The sequence below is a fragment of the Salvia splendens genome, chromosome 19 (assembly GCF_004379255.2).
Source record: "Salvia splendens isolate huo1 chromosome 19, SspV2, whole genome shotgun sequence".
Classification (NCBI taxonomy): Eukaryota; Viridiplantae; Streptophyta; class Magnoliopsida; order Lamiales; family Lamiaceae; genus Salvia; species Salvia splendens.
The window spans coordinates 6,235,742-6,261,366 of NC_056050.1; the positions used below are offsets into that span (position 1 = coordinate 6,235,742).

At 39.3% G+C, this 25,625-nt stretch overlaps 1 protein-coding gene across 1 annotated transcript; it reads right to left on the bottom strand.

Annotated features, from left to right (window-relative positions):
• Positions 1–20,184: 20,184 nt before the first annotated feature.
• On the bottom strand, positions 20,185–24,063 carry LOC121779756 (probable LRR receptor-like serine/threonine-protein kinase At4g36180). The gene has a single exon (XM_042177154.1). The coding sequence runs from the start codon at positions 23,908–23,910 to the stop codon at positions 20,515–20,517; it is 3,396 nt and encodes a 1,131-aa protein (XP_042033088.1). The 5' UTR covers positions 23,911–24,063; the 3' UTR covers positions 20,185–20,514.
• Between the last annotated feature and the right edge of the window lie 1,562 nt (positions 24,064–25,625).

Genomic DNA, 25,625 nt, shown 5'->3' on the forward strand with positions numbered 1-25,625 from the left:
TATGATTCTTTTTCTAAGACAAATTTATAGATAATAATAGCATCAACTAGAACAGTTTAATTAAATTTGAATGTTGCATATTGCTAATAATTTGTATATTTATAGAATGTGAATGTGTTCAAATAATTGGATTTAAATGTAAATATGTTGCTAATTTTTCTCAATATATTGATTAAAATGTGAAAAAATAATAATTAATATAATTGGTATAATAATGATAAAAATAGATAACTAAAGAATGATTTGTTTAGTGGTATAATATAGTTTATATATTAGTAGTAGACTAATAGTATGATTTTGTATAATAGTTGTTATTCTAATAGATGTAGTAAATTTATATAAATAAAATTATTATTTGTGAATATATTCTTGATAGATAAGAATAAACAATTATTGAGTAATATGATTTGTATATAGATAAATAATTATTCATATTATAGTTATCACTAGATTAATACAATTTGTATAATAATTATTCTCTTAATATGTATAATGGTATTTATTAGTTAACATACACATAAACTTATACACAAACAAATCAATAATGATAAAGAATTAAAGAATAATACTTTATGTAATTATATTTGTTGTTAAGTTGTAATAATAGAAGATAGTTATGATATAAACTAATATAATCAAAGATGATGGAGATGTATCATGTAGTTATAAATAAGGAGTTTTATCCCACATTAAAAGAAAGAGCAACACATCCAAGAACATGTAGCTATAAAAGAGAATCATTCAATACACTATCTTTCAACCCAAAGGCTCAAGTCCAACATTAAGTGTAAATTATAACTTATAAGTTGACTTGTCACTTGTAGTCTCGTTGAAATAAACACTAAAACGAGAAGAAAAAAATAAATTCAAACCTCCGAACCAGCCCGGAACCGGCGGTTTTGGCCAAAAATCAACGGTTTTGAACCGCCTCGTGAACCGGCAGTTTTTTGAACCGAAACCAGAACCGCCGGGACCCTTGGCGGGCCAGTTTCGGTTCATGGAAATGGTGAACCGTGAACCGCCGGTTCTAAACCAGAATCGGCGGTTTTTGAACCGTGTGCACACCTAGGGTCGCCACTCCCTAATCCGCCGTTACCTCTGATATAACTCCCCCTCCGTTCGGCGAATGTGGCCTCTCCGATTCGTTGGTCCGTTTCGCCTCGCCTGCCGCCGCCACCTCCCTGCTGTTGGGTGCCGTCGTCCGCTTTCCCTCGGGCATTCACCGCCTCTCGGTTGCCGGCCGTTTCATGGAATAAGCCATCTCCATCTCCGATTCCGACTGCGAGCTGTGCTCTCGCCTTTTGGCCTTCATCCCACCAGTCTGGGAACTCGACGAGAAGGAAACAATTTTCCTTTGTGTGTCTCGGTTTTTTACAGTTGGAGCACCATAGTCAGGTTTGAGCCCCCCTCGGCGGTTTGGTGGTGGTGCGGCGGCTCGCGGTGGTTGGGTTTGGTGTTGCGGTGTTTGATTTCGGGCTGCGAATCCCAGCCCTATGATGAACCATCGTTGGTTGCGCCGGTTGGGAGATCCGAGTTTGTTGTTGGCGCATTGATCTTCAATCGGGTAGCTTCTCGTTTCACCCATCCGTATGCGGCCTCGGCTGAGGGCAGTGGGCTTTCTTTTAGAATATCATGTTGAATCACATCATATCGTTCATTCAATCACGTTAGGAACTTGAACAAACGCTTCGTCCCTATATACGTCCTCAACTGACCGACGCCCTTATTGCAACAGTCGATTGGACATTGGGGGCATCGATCAATCTCGATCCAGAGCCCATGTAGATGGCGCCAGTAAGTCTCGAGCTCCTGTTCACCTTGGACCGTTTTTCCAGCCTTATCTTCTAGATCGTAGAGCAGGTACGGATCCGAGACGTTTTCGAACGTGACGGATAGGCTCTCCCACAGAGCCTATGCAGTGTGGTGGTGAGCAAAATCTATGACAATATTTGTATTGATATTGTCGAGTATCCATGAAAAAACAATCATGTCGGATTCTTCCCATTCGGTGTAGCCCTTCTCCCTTGGTTCCGGTGGTTTTGGTACACCAGTGATATGTCGGTTTGCCGACAATCGCGATCTTCATTAGTTTTTTCCAAAGTGGGTAATTTGTCCCGTTGAGTCTGACTGCTAGAGTAACATTTTTACTCATCGTTAACCTCGTATCATCGAGGTTTGGCTTTTCTTCATCGTCTGACATTCTGTGATGCTGGTAGATTGAAGTCTTTTGGCCGAGATTATACAGTCTGGCTTACATGCCCTTTTATAGGCTAAACATGGCATGGATTCTCCTCCAATTATTTTCCTAATTACACTGCAATTCCTTAATCACGGGATTCTTTCTTGATTGCTACTCCATTAATTGATTTCTTTCCAACAAAAATACTGAATGAAAGAGAAGGTATAAAATAAAGAAAATGAAAATATTGAAAGACGAGAGAAAGAGATGGTTGCTTTTTGTTCACAAAACTTTGCCATATTATGCACAGCTCCTTGTGCTGTGCACAGTAGAGGATCCATCCCCATCTAAATATAACATTTATTAATTAGTATAAACAACTCAAATAGAATTTGTTTTAATTATTATATCTGGAATATTAAAAATAAATTCGGCTTTTTTCATTTTCTTGTTTAGTACAAACAACTCAAATAGAATTTTTTTTAGTTATAATATTATTATATCTGGAATATTAAAAATAAATTCGATTTTTTCATTTTCTTGTTCCGAATCGAATCGACTAAAATTTGAAACACCCCAGATTAAATTTTTTATTTTGGTTTGGTTTCAGATCAAATATTCAAATTTTGATTTTTTGGTATTTTACTCGCCCCAACACATAGGCGATGACATTCTCCATCAATAGAAATAAAGATGTCGATTATACGACGCTACAAAATTGGTGTATTGGTTTTATTAAAATTGACATAATATCGTGTTCATTTAAAACTTTGGTAGCTGTAGGCGCTCAATCCTTGTGAAACGAAAAGAACATTTGCAATAATGTGATCATATGCGAAGAGTGAGTGATGGAAAATAAAATTTAAAACTGACTTTATATATCAGAATTATTTCAAAATATTCCATGGGTATGCAACTTCTTTTCCATGCTTAAGAAGCAGGAATGAAGTTTTAGAAATTTATTTCGTACATCCATAGATGAGATGTTAATGTCCTTATCTGTTAAATATTTTATTTCTCCAATAAATTATTTTTAAAGGGTTATTCAATTTACTTTTTAATTATAGTCTCTATATATGACACGGTTGTCCTTTATAATTACTCCCTCCGGTCCTCATTAAATGTCGGTCCTCAATAAATGTCAAATTTTACTTTTAACATTTTCATAGTGGACTGTACATTAACTTATTCGCACTCACCTTTTATTATAAAACTAATATATAAAAGTAGGACTCACATCCCACTAACTTTTTTCTACCCACATTTACTAACAAAGTCAAGCAATTCTTAAAACTCGCACCGGTCAAATATGTGACATTTAATAAGGACCGGAGGAAGTATGTTGAAATGGATATCGCTATACAAATACTAACAGTATCTACAAAAAATTTTGTTGTCTTTACCAACAAAAATATATAAAATTCTATATTAAAAATAAATATTTCTTCCGACGAAAGGAGTATTAGATAATTTATTTCTGTAATTATTCTCCCTCCTTTCACCAATAATCGTCTCATTTTGTCATTTTCGTCCGTCCAACAATAAATAAATATCTCATTTGTTGTTTATTACTTTTAACTAGTGTAACCCCCGTGCAATGCACCGATTGATTTAATTTCATTATAGTAAATTCATATTTTAAATTAATTACTGATTTAATTTCATTATAATAAATTCATATTTTGAATTAATTACTGTAAAGTCAAATATAACTCTATTATCAAAGGGTCAAATATCATAAACAAGTAAAACAATTTAACTGTGCTATTAAATACATGTGCGATGCACACATTTTAATTTACTTAATATTAATAAATATTTATAAAAATAAAGTAATTTCTACATGCAAAACAAAAATAAAAATATATGTAGAGAAAATAGATATTGTTAATAGATTATTGAAACAAAAATAATTCCCCAATCACAAAAAAATCAAGAGAATGAATTGAGGGTGAAAGCAAATATTATTTATACATAAATAAAAATAATCTATCTATATAGAAAACTAATTTCATATTAAAAAATGAATCTATCATACAAAAAGGGCAACTCAGTAGAACTATTCATCTTGATTTTCTTGAATATGACTTTCGCTCTTTCTCTCTTTTTTAATGGACTGAGGGGTGAAGTTATTAATTTTCTTCCTAAAATAGAAAATTGTGTAAAATATAAAGATCATTTGAATCATGGTAATTGTGCAATTATTAAGGAAAATGGAAGGAAAGAACCATTGAATATATTAAAAATAATCAACAACAAATACATTAACATATCAAAATTCAAAAATAAGTAGTAATTGTCATTGAAAATTAGAGGTGATATTGTGAATTTAGGATAGCAAAAAATCATACAAATAGATCACTGGAAATAAACAATTCCCCAATCACAAAATAAAATGAATTGAGAGTTCAAAGCAAACATTATTAATACACAAATGAAACAAAAATCACCATGTAGAAAATTAACTTTATGTTAAAACAATACTGATGTAAAATTAGAAAAATACCTAAAACCGGATTGGATTTTTGCAGAGAGTGTTGTGAAGAATATAGTGGAAAAAAGGTTGGAACATGTTGATTGTAAACTATGAAATGTCATATATTTATATTGAAAAAAATTGAAGCCACTTCCAAACCTTTCATTTTATAAGAAAAAAAAAAACCTTTTTAACTTCCCGAATTCAAATCCTATAAAATTGTACCTTAAATATTGGAAAATTAATTGGTGGCCGGGTTAACACTTTATAAAGACACATAGATCATTCCCCCAATACCCCGTAACGTAAAAAAACGCTCATAAAGTTAAGTCAATAATAATTTGATAATTAAAATATTCAATTTCGTTAATCAGTGCATCATATTGCTTTGGTGCTAATAATAATTGATAATTATGTATACTAATTGTAATGTAACATTGAAAAACGTACAAAAAATAAAATCAACTATAATTTGATAGTCAAAATATTTAATTTTTGTAATAAATAAGCATCATAATAATTGTTAATTATATACTACTAATTAACTTGATTTTAATGGTCTCATGATTATATAAAGAAAAATTGAAGAGGCAGCTTTTTTTCACTAAAATTAATGTCATTTAATATTTGATAGAAACTAAGTTCCTAATATTGAATATATGGCCCAAAAATTATAAATATTAGAAATTTTACCCAAAATTTATAAATATTCGAAATGATGGCCAAAATTCGCCTTTTATATATGCACTCCACATTCCATTAAATTTATTTTATTCACATTTCACTATAAGACTATATAAGAGTATCTACAGCCTAGCTCCACGCCATCTCCATCTCGTCTCGCTGAGATGAGACGACGAGGAGTTGGGGCTGCAGCTCTCTCGTCTCCAAAATTTCTCGCCCGATAGAGAAATTTTCGAGCCAGCTCGCCATGCGCGCCCGCCCACGTGGCACGCTCTCATTGGGGTGATGTTCACTCGCCGCTTCGCGAGCGAGGGTCAAATTTTAATGATTTAAATTTTTTTAAATCAGGAAAATAAAAAAATTATCAAAATTAATAAAATTTTCCGATTCGTCAAATGTTAAAGTTTTATGACCGTTTTCTTAAATAATTTATTTTTCTTTTTTATTATCCAATTATCCTAAACTATTCTGTAAATATCTCATGCGTCACATAATTGTTTTTATACCAAAGAAACACTATCTCACTAAATATATGAATTATGTAATTTAGTATTTTTCTATAAAATATATGAATATTATTTTTAAAATAATATTTCATCTCAATTTAAATTAAATTTGTTCGGGAAAAAATTAAATTAAAATGAAATAGTGGGATTTATGAACAGTTAAGAGATGGGATGAATTGGATATGGAGAGTTGTAAGTGCTATCTCTTTAGAAAGAGATAGCTCTTTAGAAAGAGATAGAATAAAAAGTAAAAAGTGGTGTGAGGCTCATGAATAGTGTAGAGATGAGATGAATTGAAGATGGAATGGAGCTAGGATTGTAGATGCTCTAAGAAGTTGGACTCATCTATACCCTTTGTGACTCAACTTTATTTTACCCAAATAATACCCGCAAGTGTACGGGGTTATCGTAGCAAATAGCAAGCAAGAGTATATCGTATCCCACAGAGACAATAAAGTGTAAACCTAAGTACCACGAACAAATTTCAACTACTATCCAGACAATCAGGAAATTTGGTTTTGAAACTAACAACTACTAAAAGCATGTAAATTCAGAGAATAAAATAGAACAAATAAACAAGAGAGTGATAAAGCAAGTTGTGTAGATGATGGAGAAATATGCAGAATTCAAGGATCCGATGCACAACTCATAGCTTAACCCAATTAAAACCAATTTACCATTTAAAGTCTCTAGAATTGTTGAATCAATCACAATTGTAGATTAAACCCCCTCCCGAGGTGAGAAATCTGTAGATTAGGTGTAATAAGTGAAGTCCCCTTCTAAATCTTAGACCTAACTCCCAAAGGTTTGATTAGATTAAAGATCACACTCATAATCTCAACTCTCCCGAGTTTTATTGAATTAAGGTGTGAATTATTCTTCTTTCAAGATTAAATATTTCATCTCCCGATTACTCTAAGAAATCCTAACACTCCCAATTGGTGATCAAGCAATTGATAGGAAAAAGCACAAGAATAATTCAAACAATTACAAGAGCAAGATAAAAACGAAATTAATTGGATTAAAACTATGAATCAATGCATCTTCACCAAGAATTCTACATAAAAGGTTTAGTTACTCATGTTCAAGGTAGATAACAAAAAGAAACTAAGAAAAACAAGGGAAACCATGATACGGATTACAATTGGCGGAGGAATTGAAGCTTGAATCTCCAATCTTCTTCCAATAGTGCTTCCTAGAGAGAGAGTGTGTGTTTTTGCGGCTTGGAGAGAATGCCTTTTCGTTGCCCTAGCCTTTCTCTTTTTATTTTCCTCAGAAAAATCGATTCTGGGCTAAAAATCGTCAGTCAGACGGACCCGGCCGGGTGGAATTATTGCACATAAAATCCTCCCGGTCGGGTAGAAGTCTCTGGACTCTTTATGAACAAAATTGGCCACCCGGCCGGGTGGAATTATTGCACATAAAATCCACCCGGCCGGGTAGCTCCTGGCAGTCCGCGCGGCTTTCGTAGATCGGTCATATCTCTCTCATCCGAACTCCGATTGGGGCGTGTGAGGTACCCACGCGAAGCTCTTTCGATGATGAAGACAATGGTACTATAAAAATAGGATTTGGACCCCATATTGATAGGCAGATTAACGTTTGAAGCAGACCCCAGTCACGGCTTGGCTCATTTTGACTCCTTTTTACCTATTTTAACTTCAAACACTGGATAAACTCATCAAAGCACCTTTATAGTGAAATATGGACGTAAAATCTAGTAATATGCATTTAAACACCAATTATCATCACGTTTAATTCCCAATAAAACAGTTAAAATACGAGTTTATCAACTCCCCCAAACTTAATCACTTGTTTGTCCTCAAACAAGAAGCAGACAACAATCAAATATAAACTCGTACACATAAGTTGGATCTCATCATTGCCTCAGTTAATAAACAATAGCATGCATCAATAACTTCACACACATGTAAACCAACTGATCATTGCTTCAAGTTACTAACACGTACGTAACCTTGTCAATTTGCCCTCACAAGATAGATATGTAGTGTAATTCTCCCACTCTCAAAGTGTATAGGGAAAATACAAGCTCTCAAATCAATCAATCATGCATAGTTTACCATAGGCTTGCTCGAAATCTAACCTCTCCTCTACTATTTTGTGACTATAAATCAAGGATCTGACAGGTCTTATTTGTAGGTTGTAATGTAGGCTTTTTGGTTAGGTGAGGAAAATTTGGCCAAAGTGACTTATAATCCCTTTCGAAACTATAATAACTTCGTTCTTTAAACAACTCAACTCCTCAGTAGTCTTTATAGACTCTTCTCATCTACCAATTCTCCCCCAAACTTGGTTTCTTACGCATTTCTAGACTTCGTCTAGCTTATAGCCCCTCTAGGCTTCGCCTAGCTTATACCACCAAATTATTCTTCTTTTTTTTTACAACTCTTTTTTTTCACAACTAAAAGCATACATCCACTTTTCCAACGATATTCAAGTCAATACTTCATCTTTAAATTCTTCTTATCATCCAAAAGTGTTCTTTTCCCCCAAAATTATTTTCAAGCATATATACAACCCCAAGTTATCAAAGAAAAAGGCTATTAGGCTCAAATATGGCTAACAAAGGATTATGATTTTTATTTTAGGGTGAAAGTAAAAACAAGGCTAGAACGGATGGCCTAACGTCACTTCCTAAATCTATACTCACTATGTAGACTCAAGGAAGATCGCGAGCAAGTTCTAGAAACATATAACACAATGACGATAATCACACATTTAGAAATATATAGGCTCAAGTCTCACAGGGTTATGGCAAAGGACAATGCAACGAGCAATTCACTTTAGGCAAATCACAATAAGGACATACAAGCATGCTTGGTCATATCAACAAGTTTTCACAAACATTTTAACATAAAGCATCATTAGCAACTCATCCAACAAACATGCTTGAATTCAATTCAAATTGCTCCGACCCCATTCAGTTTCATCCAAGTCAATTAAAATCCTAAGCAAAAATTTTAAAACTACCCAAAAAATTTAAAACTACCCAAAAATAACATGAAAACAATAAACATGCTCATAGGTTCACCATCCACCATATCACCCCCCAAACTTATTCAAAGCTACGCAAAGAAATAAGTTTGAAACGTTGGTGGAGAGGTGATGCCTACTGAGCAAACACTCTAAAAGAAATACATAAAACAATAAAAAAATACCTTTCATGGGTTGCCTCCCATGCAGCGCACCTTTTTATCGTCGTGTGCCCGACGTCTTCAAATATCAACCGAGATCCCCTTTCATCCCAGAGTTTATGGCAAAGGACAATGCAACGAGCAATTCACTTTAGGCAAATCACAATAAGGACATACAAGCATGCTTGGTCATATCAACAAGTTTTCACAAACATTTTAACATAAAGCATCATTAGCAACTCATCCAACAAACATGCTTGAATTCAATTCAAATTGCTCCGACCCCATTCAGTTTCATCCAAGTCAATTAAAATCCTAAGCAAAAATTTTAAAACTACCCAAAAAATTTAAAACTACCCAAAAATAACATGAAAACAATAAACATGCTCATAGGTTCACCATCCACCATATCACCCCCCAAACTTATTCAAAGCTACGCAAAGAAATAAGTTTGAAACGTTGGTGGAGAGGTGATGCCTACTGAGCAAACACTCTAAAAGAAATACATAAAACAATAAAAAAATACCTTTCATGGGTTGCCTCCCATGCAGCGCACCTTTTTATCGTCGTGTGCCCGACGTCTTCAAATATCAACCGAGATCCCCTTTCATCCCAGAGTTGCCTCCAGGTGATCGCTTGGCTCATCCTCCATGAGGAAATAGATCGTTCCAAGTCTTGGTGAGCCACCACTTTTCAGGCTCTCTCGGGATAGGCTCCTTCAGTGTTGGAGCAGTTATCTTTCTTCCCTTGACAGTAGTTGGTATTTTACCCCCCATCCTAGGGGGTTCAGTAGTGATCACCGTGTGCACCGGTGAAGAGCGACTATGGTCTGCATCGATCCATGCTAATGGTTCCGAGTCAGTGGAAGCCATCATCTCCATGTGAGGCTCATAAAAGTCCTTCTGCTTCACTTTTCTGACTGCACTCGATCCTCCTTCTTCAGTAGTCACTTGGTGCTTCAGACGCACCACCTTGCACACCTCAGTTCTTCCATCCATGCTTCTCGGTTTGTGGGAAAACGTTTGACTTTCTTCTCCCATGAAGATTGTCAACTCTCCCCTTTTCACGTTTATATTTGCCTCAGCAGTGGCAAGAAATGGACGTCCTAGCAGTAGGGGGACTCCCTTGTCTTCTTCCATGTCCAAGACCATAAAGTCGACAGGAAAAATAAATTCCCCAACCTTAATCAGTAGGTGTTCCACGATGCCCTCTGGATACGCGACAGATCTGTCTGCCATCTGTAGTGTGGCTGAGGTGGGCTTCAAAGTACCGATGTTCAGTTGCTTGAACACCGATAGTGGCATTAGATTGATGCTCGCGCCTAGATCGCAGAGAGCATTCTCCACTTTATAGCCCCCAATGAGGCAGTCGACAGTGAAACTTCCAGGGTCCTTCAGCTTGGCAGGCAGTTTCCTTTGCAGCATAGCACTACAATTTTCAGTTAGGTTAATAGTGTCAACCTGCCCCCAACTGGTCTTCTGGGCTATCACCTCCTTCAGAAACTTAGCGTACTTAGGCATCTGCAGCAGTGCCTCGATCAAAGGAATGTTCACATGCACCTTTCTGAAGATGTCCAGAAATCGAGTGAACTGCTCATCTTTCTTCTTCTTCTTCTGATTCAGTACCTGCGGGAATGGCACCTTTACTCCAGAAGTGGTGCCAGTATTCTCCTTTTCAGCCTCCTTTTCCTTCTCTGCCACGGCAGCCTTGGGCTCAAGAACGGTATCAGATGTGGTCGCAGGCAGTGAGGGAGCTTCATAGACAGTGCCACTCCTTAGATGCACAGCTTTGCATTCTTTGGGATTTATGATGGTGTTCGAAGGGAATTTTCCCGGTTGAGTAATAGTACTCACAGTCTGGGAAATCTGGCTGATCTGTGTGTCTATGTTCTTCAGATGAGTGGCCATACTTTGCACATCTGTCTCAACCTTCTCAATCCTTTGATTGTTCTGCTCCATGAGCTTGTTGGACTGTAGCATGAAAGACTTGAGTATGTCTTCCGTGGTCATCTTCTTCGGATCATTAACCACTCCATCAGTAACTGTGAACCCCGGGGGTGGTTGCAGAGCATTATTTGGGTTTCCATAAGATAGATTGGGATGCCATTTGTTTCCGAACTGATTATATCCTCCACCCTGAAAGTTGGCGCGGTGATTATTGAAGTACCGGTTGTTGTCCCCTTGATTCACATAGTTCACGTCCCCCATTTTTCCTTGGGGTTCTTGAGATGGTTGCCCCATTGCTATGCAGTCGAATTTCATGGTCAGCGCATCCAACTTGTCGGATAGGGAGCTCATAGGATCATGATCTGTAGTAGAAGCCACCCTATGCACCTTACTCTTGTCGTTGCTCCATCCTTCGTCATTAGATGCAAGCTCCTCTATCACTTCCATAGCTTCATTCACTCCTTTCTTGAGAATATTTCCACCTGAGCTCAAATTCAACTCCTGTTGTGCTTCAGGCACGCACCCTTTGAAGAATGTAATGACTTGCACTGTCAGGGTTAACCCATGGTTGGGACACCGCTTCATCAAAGCTTTGAACCTCCCCCATGCTTCTCTGATATTCTCCGCAGGGTTCATCTGAAAGGCAATGATCTCATGTTGCCTCTTAATCGCCTCACTGGGGGGATAAAACTTTTCTAAAAACTTCTCTACCATAGCATCCCATGTTCTGATTGAGCCCGACTCTAAACTCTCCAACCAATCCTTTGCTGAATCCTCTAAAGAGAAAGGAAACAGCCTTAGTCGAACCTGCTCATCTGTCACTCCATTCATCTTTGTTGTGTTGCAAATCTGAATGAACTTAGTGATATGCTTGTTAGGGTCATCTGTGGATTTGCCCCTAAAAGCAATGTTCTCCGCCATCTGGATTAGTCCTCTTTTCAACTCAAAAGTATTGGCCGTGATGTTGCTATGAACAGTTGGATTTGCCTGGCCTTGGTATACATATTGATTCTGCACAGGCACGGGTGGTCCATGGTTGACCTGTTGATGCAACTCCTCCAGCTGTCGTAGAAGCTCAGCATAATTGGGAGGAGGGGGTGGTGGACCGTTGTTATCCTCTTCGTACTCCATCAGACTAGGAGAAACGGGATCAAACAGTTGATGGTCCTGAACTGGTGATCGGATGGGTGAAAGGTCCCTCTGAACTGAGGATGCTCCTATGCGGTTAGGCGAAGAAGCTTGAACTTTCTGTGTGAGCCTCCTATAAGCGTTCCTCTTCCGGTTTGTTGCTTCGATCTCCGGATCGAAAGGTTCTAGAGGCAAGCCTTTAGAGCGTGTGTGCATACACCTGAACAAGAAACACAAATGTGAGAACTCAAAAAAAATTAAACGAAAAATAAAGCAGTAAAATCTGAAGTAGTAATCTTGATTATTATCACGATATCAAGCTATATAACACAAAAATTGTCCCCGGCAACGGCGCCAAAAACTTGACTCAACTTTATTTTACCCAAATAATACCCGCAAGTGTACGGGGTTATCGTAGCAAATAGCAAGCAAAAGTATATCGTATCCCACAGAGACAATAAAGTGTAAACCTAAGTACCACGAACAAATTTCAACTACTATCCAGACAATCAGGAAATTTGGTTTTGAAACTAACAACTACTAAAAGCATGTAAATTCAGAGAATAAAATAGAACAAATAAACAAGAGAGTGATAAAGCAAGTTGTGTAGATGATGGAGAAATATGCAGAATTCAAGGATCCGATGCACAACTCATAGCTTAACCCAATTAAAACCAATTTACCATTTAAAGTCTCTAGAATTGTTGAATCAATCACAATTGTAGATTAAACCCCCTCCCGAGGTGAGAAATCTGTAGATTATGTGTAATAAGTGAAGTCCCCTTCTAAATCTTAGACCTAACTCCCAAAGGTTTGATTAGATTAAAGATCCCACTCATAATCTCAACTCTCCCGAGTTTTATTGAATTAAGGTGTGAATTATTCTTCTTTCAAGATTGTGATTTGCTTAAACTATGGTGTCTTTGCTCATTTTATTTATGTGGTGTACATTGTTGGCTGGTTGCTTGGAAAGTTGTTGGTTGATGTGCATTGTTGGCTGGATGTTGGCGGGATGTTGGCTTATTGTTGGATGGTTGTTGACTGGTTGAGCATGTCATGTGTGTTATATGTGCATTATTGGGGGATTTTGTAAAGCTATTTCATGAGAAGGTTTTGGAAAGCTATTTGATGGGTGGGTTGAACAAGTTTTGCTTTGCCATTTCATGTCTGCATACAAAATAATTTACATTCAAAAAGCTTTATAAAAATATGCATGATTTATGCATTATGTTTGTCAACATAATGCAATACTCATGCAACCCTTTAGCTTAACAAAATCTAACATGCATTACCATTTTTCATAAAAAAAAAACCACATAATGTGCATTGCCATAACTTAAACCTCTTCAGTCCCTTCAACGTCTTCAGCCCCTTCAATCACTTTAGCCCCTTTAATATGCTCAGCCCCTGCAATCACTTCAGTCCCTGCAATATGCTCAGCCCCTTCAACGTCTTCAGCCCCTTCAGTCACTTTAGCCCCTGCAATATGCTCAGCCACTTCAATAACTTCAGCCCCTTCAAAAACTTCAGCCCCTGCAATGATTCCTGCCCCTCCTATCTGTTGAATACCCAAAGCTTGGGATATTATATGAAGCCCTTCATTACAGCCCATTGTCTTCAATTATTCAACTGCCTCAATGACCAGGTCCACGGGAACCTCCAGATTGGTTGGAAGTTGGGCATGTCTCCTGAGGCTCGTATTTCCCATATGTGGGATTTTGTATTTGTTTTGTCCCTGGACCTTCATTATCTCCACCATACATCCTTGCAGGGATAGGAAAACATTATCCAATGTCTAAGGAGCTAAATCATTGAAAGATTTCTCCACAGCTTGAACTAATTCATCTAAATTGTTGCATGCAGTCTGATGTTGCAATGACTGTATTGCCTTAAACCACCCTAAGTCGTTCACATTAGTGTCAAGTGAGTTTGGTAGTTGTTGAACTAGTGACATTGAGAACCCATTCTGATTGATCATCATTTGAAATGCGTGGCTTTGCATTATCTTGTTGTATCTTGATATACTTGGATGCCCCATCTGGCCATTTTGCCATGATGGCAGGGATTATCTTAGTAAATACATGAAAATGATTGAATTGGGGTCATGAATGAAACTGGAAATAAATATTCTTGCACATTTGCATTACAACTAGTGGGTCATGAAGTTGTAGGCCCATTAGAATGCATTTAAAGTGTGCATATAGTAAAGGCATTAGGTTAATGCATACATACCTTTGTTATTAGACAATCCTTGATCATAATCTTTGTGATACTCTCTATGGGCTTTGTCTCTAGTGTGCATGCGGGTCTGTTCTTGCTTGACCTTTGGGCTGCAACTTGTTTTGTAAAGGTAAAAATCCCAATTTTCCGTCAAATAAGCATTCACCGTTTGATCCAAATAGTGGCCTCCTCACTGCACACATGAACATTATCTTTGAAATAAATTTCTTATTGCTACATGTCCTATGTGGTTATTCCTCCCCTGGTGCGAGATAGTATCGATCTGAACCTTTTGAGATATAAAACCATTTTTCATCAATGTGAATGATATTGTGCATGTTATTGAATCTAATCCTATTCAGGATCATATCCAATTCTAATGCTTCCAAGCTGAATCTCATGCGTAGCAGCTTATTCTCAGCTGTTAAATCTGGCCGGATGGCCGAAGTATGTGGCCTGATCAAACCTGCTTTGACCTATCTCCAAACTGTGGTTTTGGAACATTTTAAGTTGGCACTCAAGCTCAAGAGGTTTTTCCTCTTAGAGTAATGCAGGCTCATTAACAGATGAACATCGAAAACAACTCTCTTGGGATAATACCTGATCTTTTTGTTGTTAACTAACTGAATTGCCTGACCTGCAGCTTGTTGTTTTTTGGCAGCATTCCGCAGCCTTGTGCATGATTGACGGGAAATCTTGAACTTCAGTTGCGCCTCCTTCATCGTACCCCGGGGTGGTTTTCTATTGACGCACTTCCCGACTATGAACTGCACAACCTGGTTTTTAAACTCGGGACGGTATTCAATTCGAGCCATTTATTGCATTGAAGAAGTTATGAAGACTTGAGGTTGTTGGAGCATTGAATTTGAAGTGAATGTATTTATAGAAGTTGTTGAACACAATTTCAATGTGTAATTCACTTCTGCCGCCCTTTTTTGGTGGCAAAACTGGAGCCCCATTTTTTTGTTAAAATTTGATCTTATTTTTAGTTTCCAAGTGTTTCACAGGTGCTAATTAAACATATTGTATTTTTGTGCATATTTTTGAAATTAATGGAAGTGAAATCTAATAATAAGTGTTGGTAAATGCATAACCTGTTATTATTAGCATTAATTGTAACACCCCGATTTTTTTTGTTTATTCTCGAAAGGACGTCGTTACGCATCTGAAAATTTTTCGCCTTTATTTATTTGTCGAGAGAAGTATTTCACTTTTCTGAACCAAACAATTTTTCTTTCCTAGCCCAATTTGAAACCCAATTGTCATGAGCTCAAAACTTTTTAATTCTTCCTTCTTTGAGCCCAAAATTAATCCTCTTAATTTTAATCCAAGGATATCTATCACTCTTCAATTTCAAATCCATAATAGTTATCTCAAATCTCCCACCACCCTGAAAAATAGGAATATAATTAGTCAAATCTTTTCCCATGGATATATATTTTTATATATATATATATATATATATATATATATATATATATATATATATATATATATATATATATATATATATATTCCTCCGATTCCATAATTTAAATCATTCAATCAGTTTCCACATTTTTTACCATTCTCTTCTTTCAATACCAAAGAAATGGAATTTGAGAGAAAAACGAGTGCAGTGAAGAGTTGCAAACTCTTCACATCAGCGAGCAGCGCCGGGCAGCAGTTATTCACCACGAGGATGACGACGGTGGTTGGAGGTTGAGGAACTGAGCGATTGGAGCAGCGGCTTCGGCGTCGCAGGCGACACACGGAGAGAGACGATGGCAGACTTCCGAGCAAGCACTAGATGGTTGATTCGACCAGCGACGGTGACGAGAGCAAGGAAGAAGACGGTGGCGTGTGAGCGACGGCACTACATGGAAACTCAAGAGCAGCAACGAACCTGCTTACGAACAGCGGCGGGGTGAAGGAGAAGCAGCGAAGGAGAGGGCAGAGAATAAAAGCAATCAAAGGCAGATTTTTACCACACAAGGAGACGATGGTGCTGTCTGTGCGTGTCCGGCAGCAGCGGCGATGAAAATAACCCCGAACAGCAGTTAAGCGGTGCCGGAGATGATCACGCGAAGAGAAGAGATGGAAAGGTAGGGCTTCTAGTTTTGGTTAGAGAAGAGATGTTGAACTTTGGAATTTGGGGCTGGTTTTGGTGGGGTGAAACGAGAGAAAGAGGAGAGTTGCACGGGAGCGAAGCCGACGACAATGGAGGGCAGCGTAACGGTGGAGACGACGGCTCCACCTCGGAGTAGGTTGAGTACCTGGGTGTGTTGACAGCAGGTCGGAAACTATGGCGGCTGGAGCAGCGGCGTGATTGGATACTGGCGATGGCGGTGAAGCCGCCGTTGAATCTGCGGAGGCAGCTCTGCAGCGGGAAAGTGTTGGCTTTCTTTTGAATTTGGGATCCTATGATTTTACGAAAGAAAGTGAAGAGGGAAGAGAGGGTTTTAAGTTTCTGATTTTGGAATTTCAAATGGGTGACTTCACGCACGCTTCCTGAGAACGGAACGGAAAGACAAAGTTGACGATTAAGAGAACGAGGTGGGCTTTCGAACTAAAGTTTTACTGTGGGCTTTCGAACTAAAGTTTTACTGTGGGCTTTCGAACTAAAGTGTTTTCAAGAGCTTTCATTTTAATATATCGGTTTGAGCATCATGTTATGGTGATTGATTTATTATATTTATTCCAATGATGAGGCGAGATATGTGATCAAAGTGAAAATGTAGTTGCGCATGTTATGTGGTGCTATGTGTTGATTTATTAAGTGATATTAAAATTGCTTGGCTTTGTTGATGTGATGTGAATTGATGCTCGACCTTGACAGAAAAATTATTTGTGTTTCAAATACGTTTTTGAGGAAAATAAAGTTTGCAAAGGGAATGTCATGCCATGTTTTTGTTTTGAGAAATGTCTATCTGTTTGTTTAGCAAGGGAGTTGTCCCTACTAGACCTATTGAAATCGAATTCGGGTTTGTCTAGGAAGTGAGTCCATATTCAAGCTAGTGTACACAGAGGGGATTGTGCGCTATCTTTCGAGTTAGTCGGTCCAATGATCGAGAATGCGGCCACATTCTCGTTTCACATTATGATGTTGATGTTGATGAGATTGATGTTGATGTTGATGATTGCTTAGTGGGGAGTGAGTCCCTACTATGAGTTTAATCAAATTCGGGTCCTAGCAAGGGTGCGTCCCTACTCGGACTAGTGTACACGATGAGGACCGTGAGTCATCGAACGGGTTGGCCGATTTTCGTGCTCGTGGAAAGTGGCCCCCTTACACGGCACCATAAAGAACAGATATGTCTGTTTCTTAAATAATTCAAGGAGAAATGGTTGTGTTTTGAAATAATGAGGAAAAAGGATTTGAGGATGAGTTGAGAGTTTGTGTTTGAGATATTTTTAGTGTCTCGGGCCTTTTCAATGGTGGCATGATATAATTATTTTTATAAAATTGTTTTGGCATTTGTCCACTGAGTGCATCAAGTACTCAGCCCTGCATACGTTTTCCCTATGTGCAGGTTGAGCGGTGACGAGCACGGTGGGTGTTGAGCATGAAAGTGAAGAAAATAGTAAATAAAATTTTCTGAATATATTATGTCTTCATACATAATACTATTCTATTCTCGAATGCTTCCGCAGAATATTGTTTCTCTCGCCAAGTATTGTTGAGATAATATTTGTTTCGAGTTGTTGATTGTTGAGTTACTCTGATTTTATTTGAGCTATTCCCTTTTATTTCGAGCTACGGTCGAGTTGTGTTGATTTCCCCTTTCTTCCCCGCTTCTTTAATCCTCCCCTAGTCGCGATCAACCGTGTTTTCTATCCTTAGAAAATGCGGGTGTGACATTAATCGCGTTTGTTGCATTAATCATTTGTGCATTATCTCAAATCACATGTTTGCATTATGACATTAATAAGTGTTGGTAAATGCATAACCAAAAATGAGGAGTGAATTGAGAGAATTAGCCTTAATTAATCTAAATTTCTTATAAGATGACCAAATAACAAAAAAATGGGTAGCAGTCTATAAAGAGCCTTTAGAAGTCATTCCATAAGTGTATTTCCATATAAAAAGTCATTCCATAATAATTTTCCATACACCAAATTCATTACAGAAACATTCAATACAATAACAAGAGCCATTAGAAGTCAAGTCCCTATTCTATACATGTCAAACTATATTAGACTAAAAACAACATTGATGTAACCATGGACCAAAAAATGAAATAGCAAGTTTGGAGTCAAAAGTAGCAGCAACAGAATTTGGACTCAAAAGTAGTAGTGACAGCAACAACACTTGTTTATTGATCACAAGCAAAACTTGAAACTCATTGTTGTTCACATTTGGCAGCAGCTGTGGAACAAGTTAGAAAATGAGAGTCAATAACATTTTAAGTCAAAGAAGAAAGATCGAATCCGGATTATATGAAGATATTAGTCCAGTCATTATCAGTGTTCCAACGATCAACCATACGAAAGATGATATAATTGCAAATGTTTGCATCATCAAATATTTTGTTACCTAATTGCAAACCTCTAAACATAATGAACAAATATTGAACAGATTCATCATATTGAACAAATATTGAACAGATTCATCATATTGAACAAATATTGAACAAATTCATCATATTCAAATAATGAACAAACCTCTAAATATTTCAGACAACCTCAAAAAACCCAACATTTAGATTCAAACTAACCCGATTCTGATGAGATGAACATCCCGGGCCAATATATTGACAGAAATTTCATGACAACTCTCTCTGAATTATAAATAATCGGTTTTTTAATCCTGTTATCACCTGCTTCAGAAATCTGTGCACAAAACTCAGATTTTTTGCAATATACACAAATGGAAAATTCAATTAATGGTTATTCTGCAATTGAAATTAAAGAGATAATCGCTCAACACAAACAAAGAAACATAAATATCATTGAAACAAGAGACTAAAATATCTTTGTCGATGTGGCCAAAAATGACTGCGAGAAGTCAAACGAGAGTTTCATCTCCTACACCACCGTGTCAGATTCGTCACAAGGAGGAATCATCTCTAGCACCACCATGTCGGAATCGTCAAACAGAAGAACCATCTCCGGCACTACTGCAGTCGAGTCTTGGAACGGTTTAACGGTCTCCACCGTACCAGAGTCCTCAAACGGAATTAGAGTTTCCGGCACCACCGTTTCCAATTCCTTCACTGAAACAACCAGATCAGGCCTTGAACTTTCAAAATCCGAAATGGGGGCGACAAGAACTCTTCTGAACAAAGAGTGATTCACGTTTCGCCGGAGTGGAGGGCTGCAGCGCGGTAACGCTAGGGGGAGTATCTGGCACGATGGTGTTCATTTCAGATTCCATTGACAGAAAAGATGGAGGGAGATGAGAAGGAGAGAAGATTGATGAACTAGGGTTAAGATTTATTTTGGGGTGACTGCTCAATTGTTTAGGGAGGTTTTGATTTAGTTTGAATTTGGAGTGGTGCCTCGATTATTTTAGCTTTTAGGTGGGACTTTCAATTTAAGTTGATTAAAATAAAAGGAAAATAAATTCTTTATCTACTTTATTAACAATCCCACTTAATACACTAAAACATCCCTTGTTTATTCTCCGTGCCGGAAACAAGTGCCCCTACTACAATGGAACGGAGGGAGTAGGATTTACCGTGGTAAAATGAATTGTGATGGAGAATAATAGATTCATGAAAATGGACAAGGATGCCCCAACTAACAGCCAACCAGCGCGCGACCCCAGCTGAAACGGTACGCTTGCCCTTTTCCGATAAAAACTGTCCTCACTTCCACATTTCCATACCCTAACGGCTACTTTCTTCGAAATATAAACCCTACTCTATTTAAAATAATAATATTATATTCATTATTACTATTCACGAACTGCAACATAACACGATTCTTTCTGCAGGAATCTGGCCCTCTTTTTTCTGCACGTTTCAGAATCACGGTCACCTTTATTCATAATTGATACACTAAAATAAATTGCAGTACTACAATAAATGTGCATTTCTCTCTAGACTAGAAATCACAACAAGGATGAATAAGCTTCATAATCTAGTGCAAGTATATTCTTGCATCCTACAACAAGATTGACAATTGACAAAAAAAATGTAAAAAATACTAGATGAAAAACAAATCAAACATACTACACCAAGTTCTCTCAAACATGAAAGAATACAACAATAAATGAGTTCTAGGCCATGGAATCTTTTCAGCTAGGCGAAGGCATTGTGGTGGGATCAGCTGAGGAGGGAATTTCGGGGCCTAACCGGCAGCCTTCGAGCATGAAAACGACATCGTTCATAGAAGGCCTTTCGAGAGGGTCTGGCATTGTGCAGAGCAATCCAACTTTGACCCCCAGCAAGAACTCTTCCCACTCTGATGACTCCGGGTCGAGCTCAACCAAACCGGGCTCAAGCAGCTCAGAAACTTGGCCTCTTTGCAGCTGCCTCTTCACCCATTTCACAATGTCCTCATCTTCTGTGAACATCACAGGCTTCTTACCAGTTAGAATCTCCAGCACCACGATCCCGAAACTGTACACATCCGCTTCTTTAGATGGCTTCCCTGTCAATGTAGCTTCCGGTGCTACATAGCCAAGAGTTCCAACGGGGCTCGCGGATGTAGAAGCCTCAGCTGATGTGGTAGCGATCGTCACTTTATCCAACCCGAAATCCGAAAGATGGGCTTCGAAATCAGCATCAAAGAGCACGTTCTGTGGCTTCACATCGCCATGGATGATTGAGACCGAGTGCAGAAACGCTAGACCTCGAGCTATGCCTAGTGCGATCAGGTGGCGCATTGGCCAGTTCAGGACGTGGCCTTCTTGGTGCGACGCCTCTTGAAGCAGCGTCGTGAGATTTCCATTAGGCATGTAGTCGTATACAAGAAACCGCATGTCAGGAGGTGGCCCAGCATAGTAGCCACGGAGGACAGTCAGGTTGCGATGCTTAACTTTGCCCAGAGACTCGGCTTCCTTTCGGAACGTGCTCTCGTCGATTGATGTGTCCGCGAGGCGTCGGATTGCAAGCACCATACCATCAGCATAGGTGGCTTTAAACAGTAGCCCATATTTGCCCCTGCTTAACACATTCTCCTCATCATACTGCCTGGTTGCTTCCACAGTTTCTGCATATGTAATCATGTTGTTGAACATAATAAGCTTTGGCTGCCCATTCTCCTCACTTCCACGAGCCTGTGAGCCGGGACTGGGGCTTCGTTTCTTCACCCCTTCTGCCCCGGCTCGCAGCTTCTTCCGCCACCTAAGAAGACTGTACACATACGCACAGCAACACAGTAGAAGCATCAAACTCCCAACTGAAACCACAACAATGAAAAGAATCAACTTCTTCCTCTTGCGTTCGATCTCTCTTTCGCACTTCCTCCCCAGTGGCTCCCCGCATAAATCCTTATTCATAGCGAACACAGAAGGATCACTGAACCGCGCAGCCAAAGCAGGTGGGATCTCACCCTCAAAACCATTGGCAGACAAATTCAATCTCTGTAAAGCAGATATGGTGGAAAGGCTTGCAGGAACAACACCAGTCAGATTATTCGAGGAGACATCCAATTCTTTTAATATCGGTAACTTGGATAACGCCTCTGGAAGGCCGCCTGAGACTTGATTCGAATCCAGCAACAAAACTTCCAAAGAAGAGCAGTTGGAAATGCTTGCTGGGATCGTGCCAGTTAAGTTGTTCCGGCCCAAGTCTAGCCTCTTTAAATGAGACAACCTTGAGAAATCAGCAGGAATTTGGCCAGTTAGACCATTCCCTCTCAGCTCTAAAACTTCAAGACCAGTACAGTTGCTCAACTCCACCGGAATCACACCACTTACTCGATTACCAGACAGTGAAAGAGCATTCAATGATCTAAGAAATCCATAACTAGCTGGAATCTCAGCAGAGAAAGCATTCTCTGAAAGATTAAGTTTCTGCAAACCAGACAGGCTGCTGAAACCTTCAGGCACATTTCCAGAGAATGAATTCTCCTCCAAAGCCACAACTTGCAGCCTTGGTGACCCGAAAAGCTCGAACGGCAACTCCCCCGACAAGTTTTGCTTGCTCAAATCGAGAGACTTGAGCTTCAAAAGATTCCCAATGCTAGAAGGGATCACTCCTGAAAGCTCACAGCCACTCATATTCAGAACTTCTAATCCTTTCAATTCCCCAATATTCATAAACACCTGACTGGAAAATCTGTTAAAGCTCAGATTTAGGATGGTCAAATTGGCAAGGCTCATCAACTCTGCAGGTACAGTTCCACTCAACACATTATCACTCAAGTCCAAAACCTGTAAAGACTCAAGACTGCCTATGCTCGAGGGAACTGCACCAGTAAACGCATTCCCACCGAGAATCAACGTCGTTAAGCTCCTCATTTCCCCCAAAAACTCGGGTATTGAACCCGAAAAACGATTTTTCCCAAGATCAAGCACTCTAAGAACCCCACATTTGGCCACACTCTCAGGAATTCCACCAGTTAACGAGTTGTTCCCAACTCGAAACTCCTCCAAATTCACCAAATCCCCAAAATTTTCCGGCAATAGCCCGGAGATCAAATTTCCAGAAACATCAAGCGACCTTAACATAGAGAAACTCATTAGAAGATCAGGAAATGTTCCAGCTATCTGATTCTCGTTAAGATCTAAAACTTGGAGAACACTGTGGCAATTTTTTCCATCGTTAATCCCAATACCCGTGAGCGAATTAAAACTCAAATCCACAATCCGAATGGCGGCATTCGATACTGAAATGTTGCAGAGCAATGATTGTGAAATGACGCCGGTTAGGTGATTACGTGGCAGCGAGATGACCTGGAGATTCTGAAGCGCGCCAATCGTGGCCGGAACCACGCCGGAAATCATATTATCACCGGCGCTGATGTGGATGAGCGACGAGCAGTTCGATATCGCCGAGGGAATTGTTCCGTAGACGTAATTGGCGTCGATCCAGAGATACTGGAGGCTCTGCAGCGCGCCAATGGCTGGTGCTATCTCGCCGGAGAAACGGTTGTGTGACAAATCGATGAGCTGGAGGTGGTGAGCGGCGGAGAAGTTGGACGGAATTGGACCAGAGAAGGAGTTGGAGGAGAGGTCCAGCACGCGAATACTCGCCGCAATGTGGTCGGAGATTTGGCCGGAGAAGAGATTCTGTGAGAGGTTCAAAACGCCGAGATGAGTGAGGTTGGTGAAGAAGTCAGGGGGAAAGTCGCCGGAGAGGGAATTTTGCTGCAAGTAGAGGGCGCGGAGGAGGGAGCAGTGGGAGAGGGTGGGAGGGATAGAGCCGTTGAGATTGTTGGAGTGGAGGCTGAGCGTCTGGAGGTGTGCGAGGTTGGAGAGGCGGGGAGTGAGGGTGCCGGAGAGGTGGAGGCGCGGGAGGCGGAGCTCGATGACGACGGTGGCGGAGGAGCATCGAATGCCACGCCAATCGCAGGGGGCGGAGGGGGTGGAGGCGTTCCAGTTGGCCAATGCGCCACGTGGATCGTGGAGATTGGACTTGAAGGAGAGTAACGCTTCGATCTCGGAGACGAGGCCGGCGCATGTTAAGGTAGCCGTTAGAAAGGCGCAGAGCGCAACGGCGAGGAGAGAACGAGTAGGCGTAGGCATTGGAGGTGGTGGAGGAGGAAGAGGTTGGATTTCAAGAATGTATGTTAGCAGTTAAGGCCATGTATTTTGAAGCAGCGGCCGCCGGAGAGAGAGATGGTGGAATGTGGATTAAAGTTTTTTCCCCCCTACTTGAGTGAGAGTGAGTTCAGTCTACTGTCTATGCAGAAAAAGGGGATTTAAATAAATAGAGGAGAAAAGAGAATAAGTTTTTGCACTTTATTTATCCACTTAGAGCAACCACAATGGCGTCCGTCCCGGTGAACATCCGACCGGCGTGCCGGAGTTCCGCGCGGGACATCCGCCATTGCGCAGCAGTGACGCGGATACCGACGTCCGCTGCGGACACCGGAGTTCCGCGGCGTTCCCGGGACGTCCGCTATTGCGTTGACTCCACGGACGTCCGTGCGGACGTCCCGATTATTTTGTATTTTTTTGAAAATTCTATAAATACGGCTCGTTGAACTTCATTTCATTCGCATCACTTGTATTAACGAGTATCTCTCTTTCTCTACGTTTTAGATGCCCAACAGAAGAAAAAAATGTATATTTTGCGGGTCGTCAGGAGGCAGCGCCCAAGGATGTGGAGCGGGCATTTGGTGTGCTCCAGGCTCGATGGGCGGCAGTGAAGGGTCCATCACGGCTGTGGTATGCTGACAGCATCGCCGATATGATGCGCGCATGTATTATCATGCATAACATGATTGTCAAAGATGAAGATCCAGCACTGACGGATTGGGCCAATGATGATGCTGATGTTGCGGGTCCAAGCCACGACGTGACCACCGACATTGTACGTATGGGGATACCCCTTGACGAGGTCGAGCGAGTCCGTGCACTTGCCGACATGCGCCAAAAACACGCCTATATTCGACTCCAGAACGATATAATTGAAGAAGTATGGCAGCGGAAGGGGTCGTCGTTGATGGAATTTGTATTTATTGAAGTGTACTTTTTTTAGTTGTTTTTTTGTTGAAATGTACCTTTCTTTTTTTTTATTTAATAAAATTTTTATTCCGTAATCGTGGTGAAATTTTAATTCCGTAAATTGTTTAATTCCGTGAATTTGTGAATTTTTATTATTGTGGGAAGTCCGTCGGGATGTCCTTGGGGATATCCGCCAGTGTGCAGTGGGAAGTCCTTATGACGTGGCAGTACAGCGGGAAGTCCTTATGACGTGGTAGGAGGTGTTTTTGGGATGTCCGCGGAGATGTCCGACAGGACATCCGCACCACTGTGGATGCTCTTATTACACCAACGCCGCGCACGCACTAATTGTGCTTTGGCAGTATTCTAATTTTTGTTTAGCAGAAAATACTCGCCTTTCCAATAAATATGAAACATTTGATTTCTGAGTATGAAATTTTATGTAGTGTTATTTTGTAAGTTAATGACAAGATAGTAAAATAAGATAGACAAAGAAAATAAAGATATATAAACTTTTCAAATTACAACATAAACTATTGATGCATATATACATAATAATATATTTCATCTTTTTTTATTATCTATTCCCATCATTGTAAGACTAATTTATATAAGTATTATTTATTTTGTGTAATAGTAAAATAAAATTATATAAATATTTTTATTTCGTGCCTATAGTAATAATGTGATTAATTATGATTTAGTTTATAGTATTATATTTTTATTTGTAATTTTATCATATATAAATACAAAATGAAAAATTAGTAAACTTGAGTTAATGTACTATGATT